This window comes from Bemisia tabaci, chromosome 6 (assembly GCF_918797505.1).
Source record: "Bemisia tabaci chromosome 6, PGI_BMITA_v3".
NCBI lineage: Eukaryota > Metazoa > Arthropoda > Insecta > Hemiptera > Aleyrodidae > Bemisia > Bemisia tabaci.
In genome coordinates, this window is record NC_092798.1 from 30,312,951 (window position 1) to 30,340,554 (window position 27,604).

Here is a 27,604-nt window from a genome sequence, read left to right on the forward strand (position 1 = left end):
CTCTTCTTCATATACAAGTCCTCGGTCGAAGGATTTTATGAAAAGTGCATTGCACTGCACTGCATGGAAAAACAATTCTCAACAATATCCACCCCCGAAAAGCTGGTCGACTGGTCAAAAGTTCAAGTCGAGAACTTCGGTCGTTGCTGCCGAAATGCAACAAGAATCTCAGCTTCAGCTGCCGAGATTTTCGCGGAGCGTGGGCGAATATTGCTGAACATTTTTTCTTCGTAAGGAGGAAATCAGTGACTTGTGATTGAAGAACATCTATGTGTTTAAGCTCTTATCGTCAGCATGCTACCCCCTTTCAGAATTTCGCGGTACACCACGTGGAGTTTGACACTCTCAAAAAAAAAAAAAAAAAAAAAAAAAAAAAATCAGCATGCTCGTGTTTTTATTATGCCTATTCGAGCATTTTCTCATAAAGTTTATCATACCGAAGTACTTACATTAGTAAGAATCATAATAAAATACAGCTAAAACTAAACTTTGAAATAAAGTAATGTCGAGCCACAGTGTTTTCATTGCCATCACCAATATGAAGTTCTTTGTAGTTCTTACTCATTCTCCGGATTTCCTACAAAATAAAACAAATGGGCTCCCGTGTTTAATTTTTGTCAATTACTACAGAATATGAAATTTTGTACTGACGAATTCCTCTCCCTTTTTTCTTGAAAGAAAAAGCCTTTACTCTTGCTTAAGAATTCATGTAAGGTCATCGCACACGAGTCTTGTTTCAGCCTCGATTGCAGATGGAGAGGAGGGGGCAAGTAGCGCAACCCCATTTTACCGCCGAAAATTCAAAAGTTGTTGCCGCGGATGCGTTGATTGGTCAAAGTCGGTTATCGGTTCGCGGAAATCAGCTGATCTTCGCAAGCTCGCCTCTTTGTTTACATGAATTTCGTAGTTCCGTGAGTTAAATTTTTCTCTCCACACTTCGCCTTCAAGGCAAGTGCCCAGCTCGAGTACTGGCTATTTAGTCGCAAGTTTTTTTTACATGATTTTACCAGTTCGTTTTCAAGCTAGGTCATCCACTGCTTCTTGCACGTTGATCTTAAATGTAGGATCCTTGGAATGTGAGCCAATCCCGTACTTTTCTTTCTCCAATGTCTGTGGCTCTTTGTGTCTTTAGATTTGAAATTTGTGACCTTTCTGAAGATTCTGAAGGTAAGCACATTCTCAAAGTCGACAAAATATTATCTCCACCCTGATCAGTTTTTCGTTTTTCTACATAAGTTGGTTGAACTAAGTATGACTGGACCATTCAGCGACGATGAGCCCTGCATGCACTCTCCCATTTCCCCCCAAGGTGTCCCTTCGCAACACCTTGTGTCTTCAATTTGATGAGTTTCTGTAGCAATCACACCTAAAAGTTCCTCAAAATATTAAGGCGTACTGCTGTGAACTTGAAAAGCTGATGTGAATTCGTGTTCAGTTTCAGAACAAGCTGCGGAAGAATCGGTGCATGATATAATCACTTAAGTCAAGATTTTTCCTCAGTACCTATCCGAACGCTCCTTAGAAACAGTTCTTAAACTTTTAGAGTTGCTCGGAACCAACCACAATTGAACATTAATCCCAATGTGTAATTGATGAGCTGTAATATTGACAGCCCAAATTTCCTGCTGTTTGTGACGACTTGCTTATATCTTTAAGAAGATGCATAATATTTAGGCTTGATAGTGGTATCTATCACAAAAACTATCTGCCAACAAAATAGCTTTGTTGTAGGTAAAAACCCATCTCACAGCTACAAAACTGATTCACCTCTCACCATTTTTTATATTTTCCTGCTTCCTACATTTGATAGCCACCCCTCCACGCTACTGACCTCTCATCATAAATTGTGCCAAAATTTTACTTAGTGGATTGCTGATTTTTACAATACTAAAGAAAAGAGACAAAAAATTGAATAGCCAAGATGCAACTGTTATCCTCAGAATTAATTCAACTATTCGCTAGGAAAAACAAGGAACTTTCACTTATGATATGCGGAATGCGGCCGAAGAAGTTGAACTAATAGATGTTGTATACATTAAAAGTAAACAACTCCTCCCTAATTTTCTCATCTGAATTTTTACATCCAATTTATTTATTTTCATCTAGAACTTTCTGGTGCGATGGCTCTACAAGACAGCAAACTCCGGGCCATGAGAGGTCGCAGAAAACCACAGCAAATCACTGTGGAATCTTATCAAGCTGAGGATGAACCAACCAAAGCCTTACTTGGAGATAGTGCCAGACCAACAACTTCCTTTGATGATTCTCAGTCCAGCAAGCCGCAGATTTCAAAAGCTGAAAAATGCGGTGGAAAGGATGATCAAATCAGCTTTGTGTCAGGCAATCCATTTGTTGAAGTTACAAAAGGAATTTTGCATCTGTATAAAGAGGAGTAAGTGTAACGCATCTCTCGACAAAATCTTCTTAGTGTCATCTTAACTTCCTTTCTGCTTATCCTCATTTTTAAAAGAGAAAAGCACAAACTATTCTAACCAAGACTTGTTAATTCTTCGCATGATTTTTATGGAACATAAAGCACATTTAGCAGAAGGTACTTTAATTTTCCATAAATGTATCCCAAAATTTTCTTTAGACTGGTTGCCCCTCGGAGGCAAATTTCCGTAAATGAATTTGGCCAAATTTTTTGACCTTATCTACAATGTTGCAATTCAAAGGAGAAAAATGCCGTACAGAAGTCAAAAACTGAACTCAGTTGCTTGATGACCTCTAGCCAACGTTTGCATCCATTCACTTTCCAATGTACCTTGGGAGGTGGATGTGGTCATCAATGCAGCCAGCATGGGAACCAACTGTTGCAGGTGCACTTTCGCCCAAAGAGAATTTCGTTATGTAACGGAAGTTGTCAGTAAGTTTAAAACTTTAATCAAATCCACTTGTGGAAATGCGACTCCAGATAGGCATAGCCTCTTAGGTTTCCTTATACCTATATCCAGGCAAACCTGGTTGCCAATGACGAGGAAAAAAGTGCTCTCAGATGCAGGGAATTTTAAAAGGATTGAAACAAAACTGGCAACGTCTTTGTCGAGGAGAGGATCTCCAACTTCTTGTGCGAGCATCATTATTTTTGGGTGGTTTGACAAACATGAAGTCCACTCATTTTTTTGTAGGTTTGTGTGCTACAAACCGATTGATTTGTGGTGCTCAGCTGAAAAAGTAACGATAAGTCCTATCCTCAATCTTTAAAGATTTTTTTCCCATTCTTAAGTGCACTGTATTGCTTCACATGCTGTTAGATCTGGGTTTTGAAGTAGAAGTAGGAAAGAACACTAAGTACTACCTGAGTGGAAACCTCCTCTTAATTAGAAGAACCATGCATACTCAGTATGAGAAGGATTGTAGGTATACCGGAGCTTTAAACGGATTTAAAGTCAATTTTCTAACAAGTTTTTTTTTATTTCTTTAGTATGGTATTGAAGTTATTTGAATCTCTCCCATAATATCATTTTAGTATCAGAAAAGAAGTTTTTGCCCCACTTCTCATCATTGTCTTTTGTGTTGATGCAATCATTAAGTAATGAAATAATGAAAGAGAAGCTTTAGAGTATGAGAAAGTCATTTTTAAAGTGTAGATGATACACTTTAAAAGGCTGACATGTTATCTTGATTTTTATCGTCTCTCCTTTCTTTATTTTTTTTTACTGTTTTTTCAAAAAGCAATTATTTTCTTAATTTCAGCAAATTAACAAGCATGGAAAATGCATCAAAAGCTGGACAAACAGTTTGTATATTAGCCGTTCCTGCCTCCATGACTTGTCATGATCTTCTATCCTTTATAGCAGCATGTCAAGATACAATTTCATGCGTACGCATTGTTCGTGATGGGTCAGTTGTGAATCAGTATATGACACTAATCACATTTCGTACTCAGGTAAGTAGCTAGATAGTTATTCTGTCACAAAAACTTTTGTAACTGAATCCGCAGATGCATTGAATCTAGAGGCTTGTTGCTCTGGACGTTTTCGCCCTGAAAGAATAGATTTTCGTTTGAACAGGGATCAAGCTATTAGTCTGAAAATTGTTATTGCCAGGACGAAGGAATTAGGTATGCTCGAAGTGACCAGTGGCTTCAATTTCAAAGAATATGTACAAAAATGGCTGAACTAGAAACCAAAAGCCATCGGAATCCTCCGAGCCAGTAAAGCTCTTAAATGTACTGTTGAATCTGTAGCACTGATTGATGATACAGAATAGATACAAATAGGTGTACCTACTCATTCGCCTCATGAGGGCGCCACAGCAATAACTGATGTCTTCTGTGAACAGCAGGCTTTTCTTATGATATTCCTTTAACATACTTTGTAATCCTAGGAATCATACAATTTTTTAAAATAAAAAAGTATGTAGTAAATTTGGATTTTCCATCTATCTGTGTTTTTGAAACCGAGGCACACTTGATCGTTCATTTACTATGGAGTATTATATTGGATGCTTTCAATTTTTATCAAACGGAGTTTTCAAGATTTTGTTTCACTTTTTATTTTGCAGCAAGCTGCCGAGGAATTCTATCAATTATTCAATGGTGTCCCATTCAATTCTTTAGAGCCTGACTTTGTTTGCAATTTGGTTTTCGTGAGACGAGTGGAAGTTCTTGGAGAAAACAACAATGGTGCAATCCCACCGAGTGGTCACACTGAGCTTCCAATTTGCCCTGTATGCCTCGAAAGGATGGACGAATCTGTGGACGGAATTCTCACCATTTTGTGCAATCATTCTTTCCATGGCACATGTATCGCCAAATGGGGGGATATAAGGTCAGTTGGAAACTTTGAATTTCAGTTTTAATCTTTAATGGCGTATTTTTTGTCAATATTTTGTGTGATGAGTAATTTTTTAAAATCTAAGGCTGTTTCTTGAGGTTTATGCTTCACTGTTACTTAATGATGTTAAAATTTTACGCCTTGGGTAACTTCACTTTCCAAAACAGAAGTTTCAAATGGAATGCATATTTTTTCGAAGAATGCATCGATAAATGATCATACTAAGGGTAAATTTATTATTTTTCACCAAAGCTAAAAAACTCCTCAGGAACCCGAAATTTACGATTTACAAAACTACCATGCTTTTTGCAGTGTGAAACCTTCTGATCCATCATATCTGCAATCTATTTTTCTATTTTTCAGCTGTCCCGTTTGCCGCTATGTTCAAACTCCTGAATTGGTGACCGACAGTTTTTGCTCTGAGTGTCAGTCTGCTGATTCATTGTGGATCTGCCTCATTTGTGGTCATGTGGGTTGTGGTAGATACACTCAAGGCCATGCCTATCAGTAAGTATCCTGTCAAAACGATCGCCCTTCAAAGGGATAAGTCCTGAAATAAATCATATTTCTGCCGTAATCTCATGATCAACCAAAATATCGAGGAACTGGTGAGGTGGAATGGAAAGATCACACTCATGTTCTTACTATGCTTTGGGAGATTTTTGGAGTCCAACATCTTAGGTTGTTTCACATCTAGTTCAAGCTCCTAACTCCACACTAGTCTCTCCTCCTGTGCGGATGTGAGGTCATTCCCCTCCTTCCTCGACTGCTTCGTTAGCTACTTTGCTTATTGGCAGAGTTAGGTATCTTTTTGCTTGAGACGAAAATAGAATTAGGCACCTTTTAAAATTTTCTATTTTGTTACTGTCCTTAAGTATCACAACCAAATGTTTTACTTGCATAGAACCTGTATTGTGTCTGCCCAAACTGCAAATCACTGGATTGGCGCTGGGACACTGATATGTAAAAACACAAGTCATTTGGTAATTCTAAAGCAGTCGAACAATGTTGATTGTTTGACATCTGGTAACTCTGTTCCCACACAGTTAACTTAAAAAACCTGCCTATTCCTTAAGATGATAAGCTTTAATAAATCAACATTAGAACAGTTAGAATTTTTTTAATTACCATACAATTACATCAATGTGTGATAAAGTCTGTCACAGAGCATTCAAGTATGTGTTACTCTATAAACACTAAAATATCCTACATTTTCTCAAAATTACATTTTTATCCTTTGAAGTCTTTGATTTTTACATCTGTTTTCATTAAATTATACTTTTGCAGGCATTATGTTGAAACACAACATTGCTATTCAATGCATCTTGGGAACAATAGAGTCTGGGATTATGTTGGTGACAATTTTGTACATCGTATTCTGATGAACAAAGGTGATGGGAAATTAGTCGAAGGAGAGTCAGAGAAAAGTGAAGTATGTGCTTATATTTTCTAATGATAATCAAATAATAAATATTGATACGAAAGCTCTAGTTATGGATGAGAATGATGAAAAATCAGAAGTTTAGTTTCCCAATGTACTGCCGGAATAATGCCCGAGAAATTACTTTAAATCTGAATCTTTCTTAGTCTTTGTCTCTTAATGTGCTGTGCAATTTGGACCAAGTCTAATGAGAGTCACCAAGTTGCTTCCAGAAAAAAATGAGTTTGGGGTAGTTTTGAATTCAACTATAGTCCACGCCACGAAAAGTGGCGGGCGAGGGGCGGAGACAGTCGGCCGGTCTAGTCTAGCGTTGAAGGGTTGAAGCGCAGGTATTGGCCCAGTCGTTACCCCGTTTCAACTACGGGCCAATACCTGCGCTTCAACGCTAGACTAGACCGGCCGACTGTCTCCGCCCCTCACCCGCCACTTTTCGTGGCGTGGACTATAGTAATAAATTTTCTCTTGACTCAAATTCAAAGTAAAAAAGAAATCCTTTGCGAAAACAGTCTCCAAACCATATTATAAGCATTGAGTCTTATGGATGAATAAAATTTTAAACCTCTTTTGCGCGGTTCAACCTTGATGTGACTCGGTGCATTTTCGTTAAACTTTGTCCACTTGATATATTGCGGGAAAGGATGTTACAAAAAGGAGTGAAACTGATGTGAGGATTTTCCCTCGATTATTCCTTATGTTGGTGTTGCGAAGATTAACCTAAATCAATTATAAGACAGGCTCCAATGAAGAGGCCCCCTTCAGCTCAATGGTCACTAAAATCATACTTCTGTAATACTTTCTGAATATATACTTCTGTGTCAGGGACTACTATGTCTTGATTATAAACATAAAAATCACTGATCCTACATCATGAGGCTTGGATAAGGAAAACTTACGAAAGGAATTATAAGTTGCCATCCAAACTTTTGGAGAAGAGAAACTAATAAACAACTTAAATGAATGGATTTTCATTAAAAAAAAAAAAAAAAATCGGCGAAGAACACATTTAAGATTGTGGTTTCCGTATTCCTGTCTCGTTCAGTCATTCATTTTCTCTACTTTAAGCCCTCATTATTTCTTGGAACATCATTATTCAGCCTATCATTTAGTGCTCAACTCATGAAAAATAAATCAATTGTCTTCAATCTTGAAGTGTTTTCATGTCCTTCATGAAAAGCAACTATGAACCAGACACTGTAATCAAACGACTGCACTCCTGTAAATTTGTAAATAATGCTGATACATTTTTCTGTGTTCTCATTTTAATAGGCTGTCGAAGACAAAATGGATTCTGTTCAATTAGAATTCACATACCTACTAACATCACAACTGGACTCACAAAGACAGTACTTCGAAGACAAATTATCTCGTCTAGAATCACAACGCTTATGTGAAGTAAGAATTTTTTCTTCTCCTGATGAAATTTTATAGAAAGGAATTTTATACAAAACATATAATCAAGCAAAAGCATTTTCAGAATTTTTTCCTCGTGGTGTCTAAGTATGCAGGTTTCTGCCTCTTTTCTATCGTAGCACGGTGTATACAAATGTCTTTTTATTTATATGATCCTATCACACAAGAAAGCTGCACGGAAAGGGGTAATCTCTGATAAACAAAGAGAAAAAAACTCATAAACCATTGTCAAAAAAATTTTAAGATTAAAGCTTCCTTGCAGTCGCCCTCAGTTTACCAGTGACAGCTTCATGAGCCAAACGTCGTGCCATGGTAATACTCCCCTGTCGGCCCTGTAAGTATAAGGTAACTGAAAACATACATCAAAGAATTTTGCCGCATCGACAAAAACAAAAAATAATTTCAATGCAATGCAAGCTAGTTGCCTCCTACCACACTGTAAATGGGCACAAATCAATCAATCAATGGGATCTATGATAGCATTGTTTTGTTTTAAAACTGAGGAGAAAAGATGCTGTCATAATATTTACATCATAGACTCCTGTTAGTGTTTTATCTTCTTTTTCAAGTAATTAATGATGATTTGAATAATTTTTTGTCTCCAGTTATCTGACTTGAAAGACACTACCCGAAAGGCTGTCGAGGAAAAGAGGAAACTGGAGCAAAAATTGTCAACTCTTGTCAAAGAAAAACAAACCAATGACAAAAAAGTAAGTCCTTGCATGTTTTATTAATTAATGTTTTGGTGGCGCAAGATGTTACAAGCGTATGGACCATTTGCCTCAGTTTATATCACCTTAGGGGTTTTCTTTTTTAATCAGCAGTGATATGATTACCCAAGCATGTCTTTTCTGGCAGTACCTCCATTGAATTTTGGACTTCCAATCAGTGATCACTGGTAACTGTTGCTACCAATCAGGTAGTGGCGAATAATTTGCCACATTTATTGGAGTGTAACACATCGCCAAATTAGGAATAATGATAGCAAAGAACAAACAGAAAGCAAATGTCCTCTAAAATGGTGATTAAAGGATCTCCAATGGTACATTCAACAATTACTGAAAAAATCTCTTCTCTCAAGAAACAGCGTATCAGCACAAGTAATTTCGCGCCATATCAACTTCTCTCCAGTGCATCTCAAGATGGCTGCTATGAGCCAACCTCTGTTTAATCAACCTTGTTTTGGTGCTGCAAGATGTTGAAAACAAAATTTCAAGCCAAAATTGTTAAATATTTCCACATAAGTTAGGATGCACCCAAAGAAAGTATCAAATGAAATTTGCATTCAAAAGTGCAGAACCAACTTATCCACTTTGAAAATTACAATCACTGAAAGGAGAAGTGCATTATCTGTCAAGTTAAACTCAGCCCTGTTCAGCTTAGAACCGGTTAGTTTTGAACTTTCATGTGTCAATTTCCATCAAAATTTCCTGCTGAGTCCTGATCTTCATGAAAATATTTCAAAATGTGCTTTCAACATCTTACAGTGTTAAAGCGTGTCAAGGAAAGACTTGGAACTTTCAAAATAACAGCTTCTCTCAGATATATGATTTTTGATAAGGTATGGAATGACTTTATTCTTTGATTTCATAAGAATCAACAATCAGAAAAATGGCATTATGTTAAGAATCATACTAGTATGTAGTAAAACATTTAAAATTAGCACTATTACTCATGAAGGTAGATGATACACCTATCAATATTGATTGATTGTTGATTGTCTCCGCAGCAGTAGAATATCAGGTGGAGGAGCGCTTGGTTACTTCACTCCTTTTCCTGAATTAGTTTTACCTCTTTTAATGATATATCTGAACCTAATACCTTTTCATTCCCTTTGATTTCAGCTCCATCAAATCAGCACTCGTCTTTCTCAAACACAGTCAGAGCTGAGTGATGAGAGACAGTTGAGTCAAGCTCTCCAAGAAAATCAGACGGCCTGGCAATCGAGATTCAACAATCTTGAAAAAGAATTTAAGGACTTTAAATCCAGCAGAGATGAGGTAAGAGTTAGCCAGAACACCACAAAATAGTGAAATTGCTGACTCAGGGACTTTTATGACGAAAAATGGAAAACAAAAAAAATTATGATACAATACCTAGCCAATACAGTACATCACTTGGGCTGTGAGTGCACTTGCAATCAGAGGTGAGTTAAGCTGTCCCAAGAATTCAACAAGGTAGGTCGTGGCTCCAGTAAGTATGCGACACAACTCAATTGCCAATGACTCAAGCTTTTTTGAGTTTTCTCGAGCCAAGAATACTGGGATTGGGGCTTTCCTGATGAATGAAAAGTTGTAGCCCACTAAGAAAAAGAATAGGTATTTTGCATCCTCGTTAATATGGGTTGGTTCTTTTCTTTTTGCTAAATACCAGTATGGGGGACACAAGAGGCGGTAAGTATGCAGCTGCATCAGATATGCACTTTGTGCAAGGCGCCCTTTCATCATGTAGTAGCATAAAATGCCTTGTTAAGATTTCGTTCCACAAAATTCTGACAAATTTTGCGCCTCGGCAAATTTGTCTCTTGACGAAATTAAAACTATTTGAAGCGCAAAATTTTTCAACAATTCTTGAAAAGACAACTGCAGTATGTTGAGTGACATTTTTGCCAAAAGTCATTTTTTTCTTCTTTGGCACTATGCATCTCTATGCACCTCGCAGCAATTAAGGCATTAAACTGAAAGCATTGGGCAACCTTGCCCAAAACCGGTTTTCATCTTTTTGACATTTATAAGTTGTGTATAATAATACTGCTATAAGCTGTTTTTTGTGAGCATTGCAATTTCGTGTTTTATCGATAAGGATTAAGTTAGAGGAAAAAAACAGAATAAAAATACAGAATTAATTCGCGATCAAAATGTAGAAAAAAAATTGGTGTTGTAAGTAGTTTTTTGTGTTCAAACTCCAAATTACTCAAACTTGATTTGATGTAAGACTAATAGTCATTTCATAAGCTTGAAAAACTCAGACTTTACTCAAAAAGTGAAGAAAAAACTGGAACTTATCTCAAACCAAAAAACCAGGCTCACACAGCCATAGCCGTATTTGAGAGGGACTGAGAAGTGATTTAATTTTTGGTCATCAAGACAGAGTATCTTTCAATAAGTTTAATCGCAGATCGTCCATACTCAAAAAATGAAGGATACGATTTTTTATTTGGCCAGAACTGGGAATTGATTTTTCACAACCTGCTTGAACTGGAGCACTGTTTCTCTTGCATTATAATCAAGTATGTAGTATTTTGCTATATTTTTATCATGTTTTGTGAGGGGTATTAAGAATCCTTTATGATTGCTCCCTAGTTACGAAGTTATTTTAACTTCAATTTTAATTTTCACTTATAAAGTAATTCCTCAGTTACATGGCAATTTACTTTACATGTTATCCTCTTTTTTCCAGGAAATGAAGGAGTTGAAAGAGCAGATCAGGGATTTAATGTTCACTTTGGAAGCTCAAAACTTCATAGCAAACAGTGACAACCGAGATGAAATAGCAGAAGGTCGTATAGTTGTTGGTAGTAGTAATGCAGCTGACAAACCTGCCACTTCTCAAAGAAGGCGAAAAAAGCGCTAGGTGTGTGGAAATGTATCATTTTTAATCCTTCAATATCAGGACTATTTGTGATAAAAATAATTTTGAATACTATGTCAACGTTTTTCAATTTCTTCCAGATTCGTTTTGTATTAGCTTTGAATGTCTTGTTGACTGTTTTTTCTTAACCTGTTAACTTCTTCCTTTAAAAGACTTTCATTTTTTTATTCTAAGCTATCTTTTTCTGAAATCAATCAGAGTTTGTACTTTGTTAGCTCTGGCGCATCATTTCCTAATGGAATCATAAAAGAAATTTGAAACAGAAATCAGTTGCCGTGTCCAGCCACTCCTATCGAAGGTATACTCAATGAAACAAAAATTTAGTCTTGAAGCATTGGTTTGTATTTGATCCACTTTGTTAGAGATGTCGAGAAATAAGCAGAATTTGTCTCAGCTTTATCACCAGATTATTCAAAATGAGAGGATTTATGTTTAAAAAAAAGTGCTTTCAAGAAGGTGTCAAAAGGTTTCAAAGAGCAATATACTCAAACACTGATACATGAAAAATTCAATGTGAAAAAATGCCCTCATCAATGCTTTAATTGTCCAATGAAATTTTCCAAGTAGTATGCTTGTAATGTCAATTCATATCTAAAATTGAGGAGTCGCTTCATTTTTATCTAATAGATGGCTTTTTGATGGGCATTTTTATGTTGCTTTGGAAAAACTTTTGTTTCCTCTGATTTGTAAGCAGAGTATGCTTCCTCTCTTGCTTCCCGCTAATCTAATCAGATGGTGTTTTTCTTAGTATGCACAAGCAACGCCTGTGAACCGGATTTTTTCTCTTCTTTTATATAATGTTATTTTTTCACTACTCATTATTTTGGGAATATCAATAGAAAAAAATTTCATGGTACCATCTCTATCTGAACTTAAAGGGCCCCTCTTCAGCAAGACATTCATGATCACAGATTAGTTTTTCACCAGTGCATTTTATATATTCTGCTAAAAACTTTGAGCAGTGCGGATTTTTTAATTATCATGGTCTTTAACTTTAACATTAGTGACTTTAATAGCAACATTTTCTACGCACTGTTGATATTCATCAGTTTAATGGCATAATCAGAAGGAAATCAATCCAAATTTATTCCTACTAAGTATTATCTTTAAGCTCAGTGATCCAGAAGTAAGTTTCTTCTTTTTTTTATTATTAATTAGAACTATGCTTGTTTTTTGGGTTCTGTTACCAATTCTCTGTGATTTCCAATAAATTTTATTTTATTATAGAATTTTTTCTTCTTCCTCTCTATTTCACTTGGGACGACAAGGAACTGACTCATTCTCGTATTGGTCCTTCCTAGAAAATGCTGAAAAAAGAAAGAAAAAAAAAAATGTTGAAAATGGTTCGAAGTCAGTATGCAAATTGGTTAGCTGATTTATCACCAAAAATTCTTAGTTTTCCCTGCCTTTCAGTTTATGTCTGCTTGAAAGAGAGCTATTGTTTCAATTAGTAAAAAACTTGATCGTCAAGAGTTTCAAGAAGATGCTATTGATTAAGCCAAAATTTTTTGTTCATTTTCACAAAACAGTATGAGAAAAATTCTCTTATCTAAACCCAAAATGTAATGGTATTGAGTTTTATAATATTAAATAATACATTAATATAACGTACACCTTAAACTGTCAACGTACTTGCGCAAAAATACTATGCGTCTATTCTTCATGAAGTAGAGTATTTATACAGAAACTTTAAAGGTGTTAGATAGTTAAATTCTCTGTCAAAGAAAGAAAAAAACAAAAGAAAACCAAATTATGAGATAAAATCAGGCAATGCAATTGGATCAGTTGATTCCAGTTCTATCTGTATTCAATTGAAGTTAGCCAGGAAGAGCGTGAAGTCAAATTCTCACAAACTCTTGGAAAATAGGGACAATGATTGCTGACTAGGTATTGCATGAAGATGTTGGTAAAGCCTTTAACTTTCAAAAAAACTTTGACAAACTCAGAACAACAAAAATCATTATCCAACAGAGAGCTGACTATCATCCGCAAATACGTATATCATTTGCAGAATATTGATGCCTGAATTGAATCACATCGATATCACAATTGCATTGCGTTGCCTCAAAATGAATTTCTACTCCTGTTCTATTTTTTCGAGACAAAACAAGACAACTTTACTGCGAAGCAAGGAACTTTCATGGACATTTTTTAGAAACAGTTACAAAGTATGAACATTGATTATCTAATTTCAGTCATTCAATGCAAAAATTACCACAGCATCATAAATCAGGACAGGACTCATGGGCTCCTATTGTAAGAGGAACACTCGGCCCACTCTTTCAAAATTTGGCACGAACACTTTACTCAATTTTTTTAATAATAATGTAGGTATATGGTGTTCCACTTCTAGTTTCTGATATGAAGAAACAAATTGTTTCTTACAATTTAAAAATTGCCGCTGAAACTTTTGCAGTGTAACCAACATAATTTTTCATGATTTGGCTCATGCGAGGAAGAAAAAAAAGTTGCAGTTGACATCTATTAAAAGAAATTAAAGAAACTTCGAAAATAGATTATAAATTTTTTAGAGTTTCTTGGAACTTTGCGGGTCTTTGGAGAGGAACAAATCAAATTTTGGACAAGAAATATATTACGAATTTTTTTCAATCTATTTTACTACATTGCATCACTGATAGGTAAATTTGCCACAACATAGATTTCACCTCTTGCTTTTCTCCTCTTTTTTAAGTAATTCGTCTCTTATTTGAACATTTTATCCATGGTTTCCCTTGATTTTCATCCTGTATTTACGTATATTTTTTTAAGTGTCGGAAATTCACGTGCTTAAGTCCGTCTTTCACGTATCCAATTGCGATTTCGAAGCTCAAAAGTCCCCCTTCAGCTGAAGGAGCCTCTCAGTCTCTCATTTAGTGTTTATCAATTTAACAATTTTTGATTTTCTTGCTTTTTTCTCTGTGCCTTGATATCTCGCACAGATTTTGCAGTGTTTATCAATTTTCTGTCTTTTATACCACTCATCGTAAGTACGATGAATGTATAAACTTTCTATCATTTCTTTCTGTGACTTGGAGACAATGACCTCTTATCAGCCCTGTTCATTTTCACAAATGTGCTCGATTATGTCTGTTTATTACCTTTAAACTTGGACATATACTAATCGCAGTACCTAATACTGTTTCTAAAGTTTGCAATTACGACCCAAGGCTAGTGTAAAGAAAGTCGCAGAACAAGTTGCACCAAGAGCTGTCACTCGGCACTTCGGCATCTTGGTTTGTGCAGGATTCCACAATGAGCACTCGATATCACAAGTAAGTAATTTACTGCTTCATTTTGCAGTTGAGTTTTGTTAATTTTTTTTTATGCAATTTAATAGTACGTTTCTGAAAAGTAAGGCCAAACTAAACGCTACTTATTTTTGAATGAGCACATAGCACGTACTTAACCGCACTTTTAAGTTTAATCACCGGAATTTACTTCTGATGGCACTCAGAAGTGTACATTAGTCAACAAAATGATATATCAAGTTTTTTCTGTCATCACTATTACTTCTCTATCTGTATCTATCTGGACAGATTGACATTCAATGGGGTTTTGTAATTCAATTGCACTTAAAGAAACGAGCAAGCAATTCTCGTTGTTCATGATACAAATTTAGAATGTTTGTCAATGTGCCAAATGTGCTTATTCCATTTAGTGTAGTATTACAGGGATCTTTTCCTCTAAGAGTAAGTAAAATTGTTGCATCCACCTAGCCGTACAAGCAGATTAATCCCTCTGCAAAGCGAACAATTTTCATGCACCTAAGTAGAACATAACTTAGTAGGTGCGTAGTTGTAAGAATATGTAGGATTGTGTACGCCCATCTATGAACAAATTATGAGACAGCAGAGTTCAATGAGGTAATAGGTATGTAGGATTTTTTTATATTTATTGTTTTCCCCAACAGACCCTCTTTAAAGCAGGTCTGCGTTGTGGTTTACTGCCACATTGTAGGTTCGTTTACCTTGGCAAGTGTTCGAGTACCCATCTAATTTTATCAATCTGTCCATTTTTGTCTTGATTGTGGTTTTGAAAATCCCCGGGGGTTAAAGTTTTTGCGTACACTATTTTTGTTACAAAACTTTTTTGTGTAGTTATGTGTTTTCTTTGGTTTTTTAAATTTTGAGTTTTTAAATGTTTCTCGGTAACTTTATACATGCCCCATGAATGTAGCTCCTGACTTATTTTTTTACTCTTGTAAGTATCGCACCTACTAATACTTTTCTTTCCTTTCCTCTTTATTTTGCACTCATACCTATTTGCAACTGAATCAAGATTTCATGTCTACCTTTTTTCATATTTTCATCACAGAAGTCACCTATTGAATTGCTTTTGGTGTGCTTAATACTGAAGATTCCTTGCATACAAATACAGTTAACAAATTGTAACCACTCAAATAAGCAAAGCTTCATTTTTCATTAGTTTTGAAAAATGTAATTTTTAGTAATTTGACAGGGGCTTCACACAATCTTTATATTCATCTCAACTTCAATTATGATTTTGAATCGTCTCTCTTTACTATATCTCAGTAGAATCAGTATTGTGTGTATCGTCATCACATACTTATCCACTGATTTTTTCTCTTTCTTCGTTGATTTTGCGCTTCGTAGAAGTTGTTTTTTCTATTCTTCCCCCTCCCCTTTTACTATTTTTTCTATGAAAAGAGATGTTAGCTATTTTCTCTGAAATTCCTGTTGGCTAGGTAGTTTTAAATTCAGATACCACCTACTGACTAATCATTTAGCACTCCATTTAGCACTCCATTTAGCACTGGTGGCCTCTGAAACTTTTATCTCTTGGCTAATGCAATATCAATTCATCAATCACTCCTAAATTAATTTACTAATTTGAATCACCAATTTAACATATTTAGTATTTAACTTCAATAAAACCAATAATTTTTTTTGCAATAAAACAAGTGATGATACCCATATGGAGGAAGGAAACTGGACGTAACAAAAATAGATAAAAACAGAAGTAAAAAAATTTGAGCCAATCAATTATCGAAGAAAAAAATTAGGACAACAATAAACTAAACTCAAACTCATAACTCAAAATTTAAAATGCTCACACATTCTAAGACATGTCAGCATTTTAATCACAACTCAATTTTAAATTTTAAATTTTGAGTCTTGTTAATTATTTTCCTGATTCTTTTCATTTATCATAGTCATTCTTTTGGTTTTAACTTTGGACTCAAGATTAATTAAAGCATGATTGGTGGTTTTTCATTCGTCATGAATTACATTAGTGCTCCATTATTAAAAAAGAAAAGATAAGAATTAAAGGTTTCCAAAGTAAGTCTCATAAATTACTAATAATTCAATATCTACATAATACGTAATGATCAGTACATATGTATTTTAGGAGTGCAAGCACTTTATGAAATATATATTAAGAGCAGCTTATTATTACAATGAACTACCTTTAGATGGCTAAAGTTAAAAAATGCAATTATTATCCTAGCATCAAGTATGTGAAATCACAGTTTGTAATTTATTATTTTTTTAAATCACTATCCTAGTTACCCACTTACTTAACTTTTTATCAGTTTTCATCCAACGTTTTGGAAAATTTAATAAGTGTGCCAAGTAAGGAAAAATATTATTGAAATGAAGTCAATTCACTTTTTTAGAAATCAACATAGTAATTTTTAATGTGCTACGCTTAATCGTGTTTTGAAATTTTAGCCATTACCTCATGTTTGAGTTAATCAAGGTGTTAGCTGGTCATTGCTAAAAATTCTAAATCTCACATTATTTTGTAGAGCTGCTCAGGATGGTAACCTTGATGTTCTACGAGAAACAACCAAAAGAGATTGTAATGCCAAAGATGAGGACGGAATGACCCCAACTCTATGGGCTGCCTTTGAAGGGAATCTGGAAGCACTTCGCCTACTGGTTGGCCGCGGGTAAGTTATCTGTGATAACATTAAATTTTTGCCTCCTCCAACTCCTGGACAGAAAGCTTGTATCAGATCTTTTCCTGCAGAATATAAAGAGGATTCTACATAGATCCTTTTAGTCTTTCTAAATTAGAGATTTGAAATTTTTAATTTTGCTTAAATTGCTTAATTTCACTTCATGTATGGGTTGCAATGAATCCTCCATCGGACCATGATTCGTACCTATGATCGCCATTCATCACAAAAAATTTATCAGTAATTTTTCAATCAAGGATACAAAGTAGCTTCAATCTGGTCGAAGTTTTTCATCTTTTCTGAATGACTCAAGCACATAATCATCCTTAGTTTTAAACTCAACCGCAGGGATTTTTTATATTTTTACCAGAGTTTCAATTTGAAGATATTTGTACCTATATTTTTCATTACCTACCGTGAATTCCTCTCAGACCTCACCACTCTTTGGCATACTCCAGAAATTAAAATGAATTGTCACTCCCAGTGAACTTCATTCTCATGCAGGACGAAGGACACACCCCAAAATCACGAAATTTTTATCGGCGCTTGCCATTTCTGGAGGTAACGTTAGATGATATAATTGCAATATAATAGTTTAAGCCTTGTAGATGATGAATCCTTAAAATCCGGTTTTCTTTACCTGTAACTGTCACCAGTCTGTTATTTATAAATGTTTTTATTTTTACCTTTTATGTCACAGAGGAAATGTAGAGAAGGCTAACTATCACTTTGGACAAACTGCTCTGCACATTGCTGCAGCTAGAGGTCACATGAATTGTGTCTCCTTTTTAGTTGGATTTGATGCTAATTTATGGGCACTGGATCATGACATGCACACTCCTATGGAAGTAGCAGCAATGAATGGGCGAAAAGAAATCCTTGATTACCTCGATAAGACTGCAGCCAAACAGGAAATGACAAACAAGTAAGTCCTGCTCAAGATATAGGAGATCATTTTATTTTTGGAGATATGGGAAGTAAATACTGAATAAACAATGACATTTTAAGAGAGTAATCCCTCTCTTTCACTTCTGTGCAAAGTGTCTATAGCCTCACATTATAATGTTACCACAATTTAAGTTTATGAGGTACGAAACACGGATCAACAGCTTCTCTTATCTTTAAACTGCCAGTAAGTTTAAATGCAGGTTTATCACAAGTGGAATATTTTGGAATCTAATTGAAAACGCATCATCACTAGTAGGCTAAGTGTCAGAAAGTTAATTTTGAGTTATTTACATCTTCATTTCTGATAACTGCTGCAGTGCAGCACATACCTATCAACGATGGTATCTCTCAGACGTTGTATGTGCTGTTCTAGTACAAAATCTTTTCTAGTGTCAGTGGCATTCAGCATTTTATGCTGCATGATGTCCTTAGTGCTTAAAATGAAATAACGTGTGCAACTGACTTTTCGGTCTTTGGGCACTTAGCCTTTAAAGATTTGTCTTCAAATATCTCCATTAATTAACACTTTTCCAACTGATTATGCACTAACAGTCATTGAATGCTGCTCAGTTCTCTCCTACTGTACATGTAAAATGTAATCAGTGTGCTTGTTCTAAATTGTATTGATATAATTCAACGTATTCTCTTTTATTAAAATTTTTTAGGAAGAAGGTTGATGCTAAAAAAGAAAAGGCACTCAAAGACGCTGAGCGACGGAGAAAAAAGTATGAAGAGAGAATGAAGAAAGAAAGAGAAAAAGAGAAGAAACAGATAAAAAAAGTTGAGAAAGAACTTCTGGGAGGAAATAAGATTGATAATGAAACGCCAATTCCAACATTGCCTCTCAGGTATATTTTTATAGTCCTTGCATTAGCAAAGAAATTAGAATATGCTTTGCATCCCTTGAAGTTTCTCCTATGCAGCATTCATTTTAGTGATCTTACTTTTATCTCACTGTAACTGCACAAAGAGCAAGATACCCTACTGGTATTCAATGGAAGGTTTTTAGTTCTGAAACACTCAGAAAAATTAAGAGAACTCAAGGCATGTAATTATTAGGAGAAAAAAACTAAGAAATCACAGAAAATTTGGTTAATTGATGATTAGAAACTTTATCTCTCTCTCACTTGCTCATTCTTAAATATCGAGCACCATTCATTTCAAAATACCGTATAAACAGGGTTTGTTGTCAAGTTTAGCATCATAGCTACTGTCGGAGCCCATGAAACTGGATTCCTAGGAAATCCACAGATTTTGATAAGGAATGATAACTTTAACAAAAACATGATTAAAGAGCAGAGAGATTGTCCTACTACATATGTTATTTATTATATACCTCAAAAATTCTAGATAAGGCTGGTTAAATTTCTCGCACGTGGAAAATAATGGTTCGTTCAACAATTATCTTGGTTTTTTACTGACTATTGAGAAAGTTTTCAAAATTGAAAGCCATAAGTCACTCTCAATTGAATTCATAATGCATCTGCACATTTTCGTCAAAGTTTGAAAAGTATGAGAATAAATTAAAGTATCTGGGTAATCTTAGCAAGGTAATCAAATGTAGTACTAAAAAATTCGTAAAAGCAAATATGTAGAAAAAATAACTCCAACAGACATTTTTCAGTAAAGAATTAGTAGCTACCATGTACAAAAGCTACTTCATTAAATATTGAAAGATCTTATTTCTTCTGATTTGTTTAATCCTATCCTGTTGCTCCAGCCCTTAAATTCTGAGGGGTTTTGTTGCAAGTCATTAAAGCTTTTTCCACACTAATTTTGTTCTGTTATCCTTTTTTTGTCCAGTGTCAGGCGAACTGTATCTGATACTACGAGCAGTCAGTCTTTCACTCAGTTGGTGGGTGGAGGCGCCAGTAATGGAACAATGTCCAAGAAACCAGCCAATGCAGTTGTTGGAGTGAAAAAAATTTTAGACAGAAAATTGAGAAATGGCAGTCAGAGTAAAAATGGAAGTGATTTCAAAGTTAGAGAGGTAAGTGTTGGAATATATGACGTTGTTAAGACTTGAGAATCTCGATGTAATGGAGTTCTTATTTGAATCATGAGTGTTCTGGGTACCTCACGCAAAATTTCAAAAGGATGACACTTTTAGAAGAACATTTAGAATAGGTATTTTTGACGTAACACTAAAGAAACTTCCAAATCACGAAGTTTGTTTGCTATGCTTTAAAATCTCCACTCTTATTTTATTTTTTGAAATTAGAAGAAAGTAACATTGTAGCTTGAAATTCTAACAGAATTTTCTTTCCCTGGAGACAGAAAATCTCTGCAGCTTTTAAGAATTGACGTTCAGAAGTTTGCCATTTAAAGAATAGAGTATAACAGGAAGCCTGCAACGCCGCAAATCAAGATAGGTGGTTTAGGAGTATCTTCGTCAGTAAGATATTGAACTCTCTATTTGTCTGCAAAAAATTTGTTGGTCCTAGGAATATGTGCTTATCAAAAGTATGATTTCTTTCAGTAACAAAGAAAAAATCAAGATCACCTTGTGTCACTCAAAACTTCTTATTCCAAGCATCTTTATACTTTTTAATGAAAATTCCAACATAAAAAATAACCTAATTAAAATGCAGAGGGATGTGATCTTTCTCCCACTTATATAATTGCTATAAAAAAAAAAATAATAATAATTTTTTGTGTTCAAATGCAGGTAGAGGAAGATGGAACTAAATCAACTAGAAGTCTTACAGGACAGATGCGGGATTCTCAGATAATTTATGTCAATTCTTATGACAATAAAATGGAAGGTAAGTAACCTCTTACATTCTATCTTCTTTTACTGTGTAAAATCCTGTGTAACCTTAGAGCTGTACAAACCATGAACATTGAATCTGAATGGATTCTTTTAAATGCTCTTCAAATCAAACATTATCATCATCTTCAAACAAGGCTTTTCATTTGTATGATATCTGTTAAAAATTTAAATATTTTCTCTAAAAGCAGCTAATGATGTTCGTTAGCTTGATGCATCAATTAATCTGCCAGTGAATGCTCATAGGATCAATGAACTTCCAAGTGTTGTTTCGTCACTCTTTAGTTCAATCTTCTTTAGTTCTGTGTTGTTAGTGATAATCTGGGCATCCATAAGTATTTGTGAAGTCTGAAATGTGTACAATTTTACACTTTGATAACCTGTATAAAGTAACCTTTCTTTTTATGAGAAACTTTTTTTAGGCTGCACAAATTTTATAAACCTAAAAATATGATTGGTGAAAACATTTCCCTCTTTCTCAAATTTTTTGAATGTGCGTAGTACGCACTCTCAACTGGACTTTTCGGAATTTTTGAGGGGTGTTTCAAGGGGGCATTGGAAAAAACAAAAAAGTACCGGCCCAATGGATTCATCCAAAGAGTTTGTACGAATTTTTTCAGATGGATCAGAGGAGGCAGCTTGGAAAGTTCCCCTTGTCAGTACACATGCCATGTTCTTTTAAGATGTTATACCTCTTCCTCATTTGTCTGCCTACTTTTTCATTGTTTCAGCTGGGAAAAGAGGTAGACTGACAAATGTTTTTGAACTTCAAAGATCTGTTTCACAACCAGATTATCTTAATAATATTAAAACCAACGGAAATGAAAACAATCACTTCCATGATCAAGGAAGTATGTTTGACAGACCCGGTTTTGGCAGTGTCGCCTTCAGAAAAAGGTAGGTACATACTTCTTTGCTCATTTTCAAGTACAAAATTAGAAATGGCGCAATAAATGAATGAATCTAACGTAGATCATTGGAATCAAAGAAAATGGAGATAAGTAAATAGGCCATCAAAGAAGATTTCCTCAATTTTTTTAAAATCCTCAGTATTTGGTGGGCGCCACAATTGTGAAATTAACATAGCCCTATAGCCTAAGTGCTTTATTTCAACAATTCCTCTACTTTATCTATTCATTACTAACTAGTTTCGCCTAAAAGTTCAGAGAATATTTTTAACAGCCCAGGTGAGGTACGTTCCTTTGTGCAGGAGACGACGATAAAAAATGCATCGCATTCAAATTTCCCTCTATCAATTTGTACTTAGTAGAGTCCCAAAACTTCTCCACTCAAAGTTTCTCACTCCTTCCTCCCTAAAATTCTCAAAATTTTAGGGAATGGCTTACCTGTGTGGATTGGTCTGGTCTCTTTTTAACAACATGAACATCTCAAAATAACCTCTCTAAAATCCATTCAGATAAGCTGCCAACTTAAAAAATATACCCAGAGTAATTAAAATTTTTCCTTTAAATTTTTATTTCAGTATCACGGCTACTTTGAATGCCATTCCGCGCTCAGACACAGAAATTGAAAACAGTAGTATTGGTAGTGCGGGAAGTTTAGCGAAAAGGAATCAACAGCATAGTAGCAATAGCGAAAATATACTACTTTGGGGACAGGAAGACCTGAATATTAGTGACGGTAAGTTGCTCATTTTATTATGCATGCTTGGTGAGACTAGAATTAAACCTCGGGAACCGAGCAAAAATAATAAAGTGCTTACATGTTAGTTTTTCTAATTCTGAACAGTTCATAAAAGTGGTGGAATCTAATTCTAAACAGTTCATAAAAGTGCTGGAATCTCGATAATGACCGTTCATGGACAAAGATATGTTATAGGCAAAAATTGATTTATTGACACTCGGCTTTATTGCTCAGTAATGTGTTGAAAAACATTCTCGCACCATTGAAATCTCTTTACTGTCACATCAAACCAGAGTTTTAACAGTTTCAGGTTTTATTAATTTTGGTACAACTAATACAAATGTCTGTGTTTTTCAGAAGAAAATGTAAGCAGCAATGATAGCTCACAGTGGTTCCCGCTGCAACGGTTTCTTGTAGCCACTGGTGTCAGTGAGTACACACCAAAGTTCATCGAGCAGCGAATAGATTTGGAAGCTTTACTCATGCTCAGCGATGAAGATCTGATAACACTTGGAATCCCAATGGGGCCCCGAAGAAAGTTGCTCAATGCCGTTTTGGAAAGAAAAAAAGCTCTTGAAAAACCAGGAGATATTCTTGATAGCAAATTATGAGGCAAGGAAAATTCTGTATCTGTTGTAGTTATTACTTGACACAAGAACATTTGCCAGGAATTAAGCACTACTTTATTTTTCTTCAAGCAAGAAGACAATGAAGAAAAAAACAATTGAAACTTACCATAACCCTTTAAACTAAGAAACACCAAATACCCTTCTAGGTTTGCTATTCAGTTTCAAACTGAGTCTCCTATCATTTCATCTTGTACCTATTTCCAAAGATTCCATGTAGCAAGTAAGTGCCAACAGATTTTTTTTCCACCGCATAATATTGTAAAACTGGTGTTTCCCTTCACCAGAAATAATAAAAAAATGCGAATTCATATTAATTGAACCATTTGCAAAGACCTTGTGATAGTTTCAGCATTTTTGGAATCATTATTATTTTCAAAGTATTTAATGAATCCAGTTCAGTCTCTATTTTATATTTTTTCTTGAAATCATACACTTCTATGTATGCCGTGTGTGAGTGATTATAAGTGAAGTTCCAAAGCTTTTAGGTTAATATAAAGTACATTTTGCATTTAATATTAATTTTTCAATTGGTAATATTTCTGATAATTTCTAATACGATGCCTATTTTGAAATTGAAAATATCATCGTCTGGCTTGCCAAGTCAAAAATAAACTGACATCTTATAGTCTACAAAAAGTTATCGTCAAACTTTATACACTTTTGCTATAATCTATTTTTCTTATTTTTCCAATACATACTTGCAAGGTCTAATTAAATTACTACATGTATTCATTTAATTGAAGAATCTCAAAAAACCAAAGAGGTAGATTTACAGTATTTTTTATTTTTTTTTATAAATAAAGAAAAGAGACAAAAAAGAGGGTGCTGCACCCTATTTCTCTAACCAAGTATTCATTTAAATCAAATTTTCCTCAATTCTCCTTGTTCCAAAACCACATAGCAGTTAATTTTCTTTACTTAAAGCGTTTCAGTGGTAAAAATTCAAATAATATAAAAGCATTTATTTTGTAAATCATTTGTATTGTGAGATGCTGTGTATCATAATGTATGCTCTTACAACGACACAATGGAAACATTAGGGTCAAAATCATCTCCTGCTGTAATGAAATCAATCTCTAAAGACTTGAATCTCATGAAACCAAAATTTAAAGGAAATTTCTGTTTTATAACCAATAGTTATTACCAATGATGATTTTTGTGAAGAGGTGGCATCCTTTGCGTTTTGTTTTTATGATTAATTTTCTTCCTATACTCCTGCTTCAGGGAGATAAATTTTAGCAAGTCCCAGTCCCACGGTACCTTAAAGAGATAATCATATTTCCAGTTTAAGGTATCATCTGAATTTCAGAATCAATTTTTTCTTTTCTTCTTTTGCAACTGGGATCATATAATCATTATGTATAAATTTTTGCTGCTCAAGTATTGTATCATCTTCGTTTTAAGTACTTATTTACGTGTTAATTTAGGCCCTCGAGGTTTATTCTTTTTATGTAATACGAGAGAAAATTTTTTCCTCACTCTTCATTTCGTATTAATGAGTTCCAATATTCTAAATTATTTAAAGTGGTGCGTATACCAATCTTGCTTATCTTTACATTCATATGCATCAGTGGTGTAAAGTGTGAATGGAGTTGCTTTTTTTTCAAATTTTCAAGGGAGGATTTTTCTTCTTAACATAAAAATTTCCTTTCCATCAGGTAAATATTTTGAACTTGCAAAATTTCATATCATCACTAGTAAAGACTACTTTACCCGTTAGTAGTACCCCAATTTCAGTGCTTCGATACAAACATTTTTCTATCCATGACTTCAAGTTGAACTCATAGTTTTCATGAAAACAGAACAGGAGGATTTTGTTACATTTTACTGGGTTCAGACTCCTTTTCCTGAAGCGTTGCAATTTACAACAGTTCAGGTTAAATTGGCTAAGCGAAATCTTAGCTACTATGATATATATATATCTTTTCTCTTGTATGCTCAGTAAAAGATGAAAGTCAATTACTCGTCAAATGAATCATTGACAAGTCTTGTTCGTGGAAGACTTATTAAAAGTAATATTTTTTTATTTAAAAAATCAATGCAACTAAATGAAATTTAGATCTCCAAATTTTTTTTGTCCCATGAAGAAAAGAGACAGTATTTTCTTATATTTTTATATGCATTTATTTAGACTAAGTTTTCTGTGTGTGGTTTTTCCTTTTTTTCCCAACCAAAGATTTTTAACTATTCCGTCCATTCATTGCCTTTTTATCCTTGTGTGATTAATTTTTTTTTATTTTCGATGTTTTTACTGATACAAAGTAACTTTGTGGCCTTTATAACTCACCTTTTAATTTATGTGATGCTTTTTGTTGAACATGTATGTATTTGAAACCAGCTATGGCTCACGTTGGTGAATAGTTCACAAGAGTAGAATTAAAAATCCTGAGAAAGGTAACTGACACATCTTCAGACTTGAGTGGAAAAGGTATCCAATTACGTTTTTTAATGACTATTTTAAGTCATAATGAAAGTGTTTCTCTTTCTGCCAAAAAGTCTAAGAAAGAAAGCTGGAATTGTTCAAAACACCCTCTCCCTTTTTTGTAACAAAATCTCATTATAACTATAACTTTTTTCTAACTTTTGTAACAGGGTTGACTAGATCCTTTTCATATTTTTATCATTCAAACCTCGCAAAGCTATCAAACAGAGGCTCTCCTTTTCAAATGCCGTAGATTAACTTAATTTTTCTCTCATCACGGCCAGTGCCAGGTCAGAGGCAAGAGAACCTTGATTTTCTCTCCAATATTAGAGAGATAATATCGGAGTACTCAACAACATGCAAAAAAAATTTTCCCAATTTTGCGCTCCTTTTAATAAATATAAGTCACTTGCCATATTCCAAAGAAATTCCTATTTTATCCTTCTTAATTTTTTTCTGGTATGTGTGTCCTTTGAATTTCACATGTAGCAAATATGGTTTTTCAAGTACCCCAAGTAGTTATCATAATGTTACTTCAGTTTTTTTTTTTTTTTTTTTTTTTTTTTTTTGGTCCACAACTTTGTGTGAGTGTCATTATTTATTTATTTTCTCAGTGTGAATTTTTATTGGATCTAAAGAAGATCTGAACTCTTATTTTTATTTATTCCTTACTTTTTTTGTTTTTTAATTTTTTTTATGTATTTACATAATAAAACAGTGTTGGTATTTTTATACAAAATATACTTCTCTTGTTTTTTCATTCCTTCCCTTTTGTTCACTTTGATTTAGCCGAGCAAGTTAATTTCATGGATTCTGAGCTCAACACTTGAATGAAAGGTAGCATAGTTTCACCTATTCATGAAAACTTTCTGAATTTTCTAAATAACTAAAATGACTGTGAATATTAATCATCTCACTGAAATAGCACTTGTTTTCATGAATATGTTTGAATTTTGCTATTTCGCATGCCTTAGTTTCATTATGAAAAAAGCATGTCACTGATAAGATTTTGGGTGAAAGCAATTTCATGGAGACAAAAATTGAATTCATATCAAATACAGTCATGTCAGACGAGTATGGGTGATGTTAGCTCCTAGTGCTCAAAAGACAATTTAAAAGCATATCAATCTATCATTGAGTCTCATTTTTCTAATACATTTTTAAAACAAGCACAGATAGTAAAAATAAAAACGGAAAGAAAAAATCAGGGCCGGATTTAGGGAGTGGCCACATGGGTCGCGGCCCATGGCGGCAAATTTTGCAATTTTTTTTAGTGTAGGTATAAAAAAATCGGATTCCGAAAAAAAAATTACAAACGAGAAAAGGCATCAAAATCTCTCATTTCCTGAGGGTATAGTAATTTCTAATTCTATCGTCTTCCGGCAATACAAGAGACAGCACCTTTAATTAGTCGAGTTAAGAGAGAAACCAAACACGTAATTTGCCCTGTAACGGCGCGCGGCGCAGAGAGCAATGATGACAAGGACTTGAAATGAAAAGGAGAAGCCCTTGGCGCGGCGCGGCAGTCGGCATGTAACACACATTAGCGCCTACAAGACTGCATGAATACTTCACGCATTGCGTCAGACTCAGTGCGGTCAGCAGCAGCGGTCGGTGTGAAACGCATAGCGCCTACAAGACTGAAGGAATACTTCACGCATTGCGCCAAATAGGCGGCAGAAGTTAAAATTATCAAACCACATTTATGTTTGTTCTTTCATAATTTTATATTATATTTATAACTTTATTTTTAGATTACCTTCAGTACTCTTCCTTCTATCAAGAGTAACTTTTAATTATCAAAGTATCTATATTCATCAATTGAGCAGTAAAATTACTCCTCTATCGATGCACAAAATGTTTTCCTCGCAAAACGTGACTTCTTATTACTTCCAGATTGTTAAACCAACGATGTCCGACTTTAACCCGCACCTCCTCCCCTCGCCCCTTTGGGGGGTGCCACAAAAGAAGAAGAGAGGGAAAAAAAGGGGGAAAAGGAAAAGGAAAGAAAGGGAAGAAAGGACAAGGGGAAAAAAGGAAAAGGAAAC

At 34.7% G+C, this 27,604-nt stretch overlaps 2 protein-coding genes and 1 long non-coding RNA gene across 3 annotated transcripts; 2 read left to right on the top strand and 1 right to left on the bottom strand.

The window, feature by feature from the left end:
• Positions 1-875: 875 nt before the first annotated feature.
• On the top strand, positions 876-12,449 carry LOC109034464 (BRCA1-associated protein). The gene is made up of 10 exons (XM_019047631.2): positions 876-1,167; positions 2,107-2,392; positions 3,697-3,889; positions 4,507-4,772; positions 5,142-5,285; positions 6,066-6,210; positions 7,486-7,611; positions 8,235-8,339; positions 9,474-9,629; positions 11,029-12,449. Exons 1-10 carry the CDS (start codon positions 1,107-1,109, stop codon positions 11,200-11,202), a joined length of 1,656 nt encoding a protein of 551 aa, XP_018903176.2. The 5' UTR covers positions 876-1,106; the 3' UTR covers positions 11,203-12,449.
• On the bottom strand, positions 12,390-17,969 carry LOC140224850 (uncharacterized). Its single transcript, XR_011900067.1, has 3 exons — positions 17,830-17,969; positions 16,979-17,178; positions 12,390-12,527 (listed from the first exon to the last, which is right to left on the bottom strand). It is a non-coding gene; the product is annotated as an uncharacterized lncRNA (long non-coding RNA).
• On the top strand, positions 13,852-26,122 carry Sans (SAM_USH1G_HARP domain-containing protein Sans). Its single transcript, XM_019047635.2, has 9 exons — positions 13,852-14,492; positions 16,991-17,134; positions 17,844-18,068; positions 18,757-18,939; positions 19,895-20,081; positions 20,760-20,856; positions 21,593-21,758; positions 22,345-22,502; positions 22,863-26,122. Exons 1-9 carry the CDS (start codon positions 14,473-14,475, stop codon positions 23,114-23,116), a joined length of 1,434 nt encoding a protein of 477 aa, XP_018903180.1. The 5' UTR covers positions 13,852-14,472; the 3' UTR covers positions 23,117-26,122.
• Positions 26,123-27,604: the final 1,482 nt, after the last annotated feature.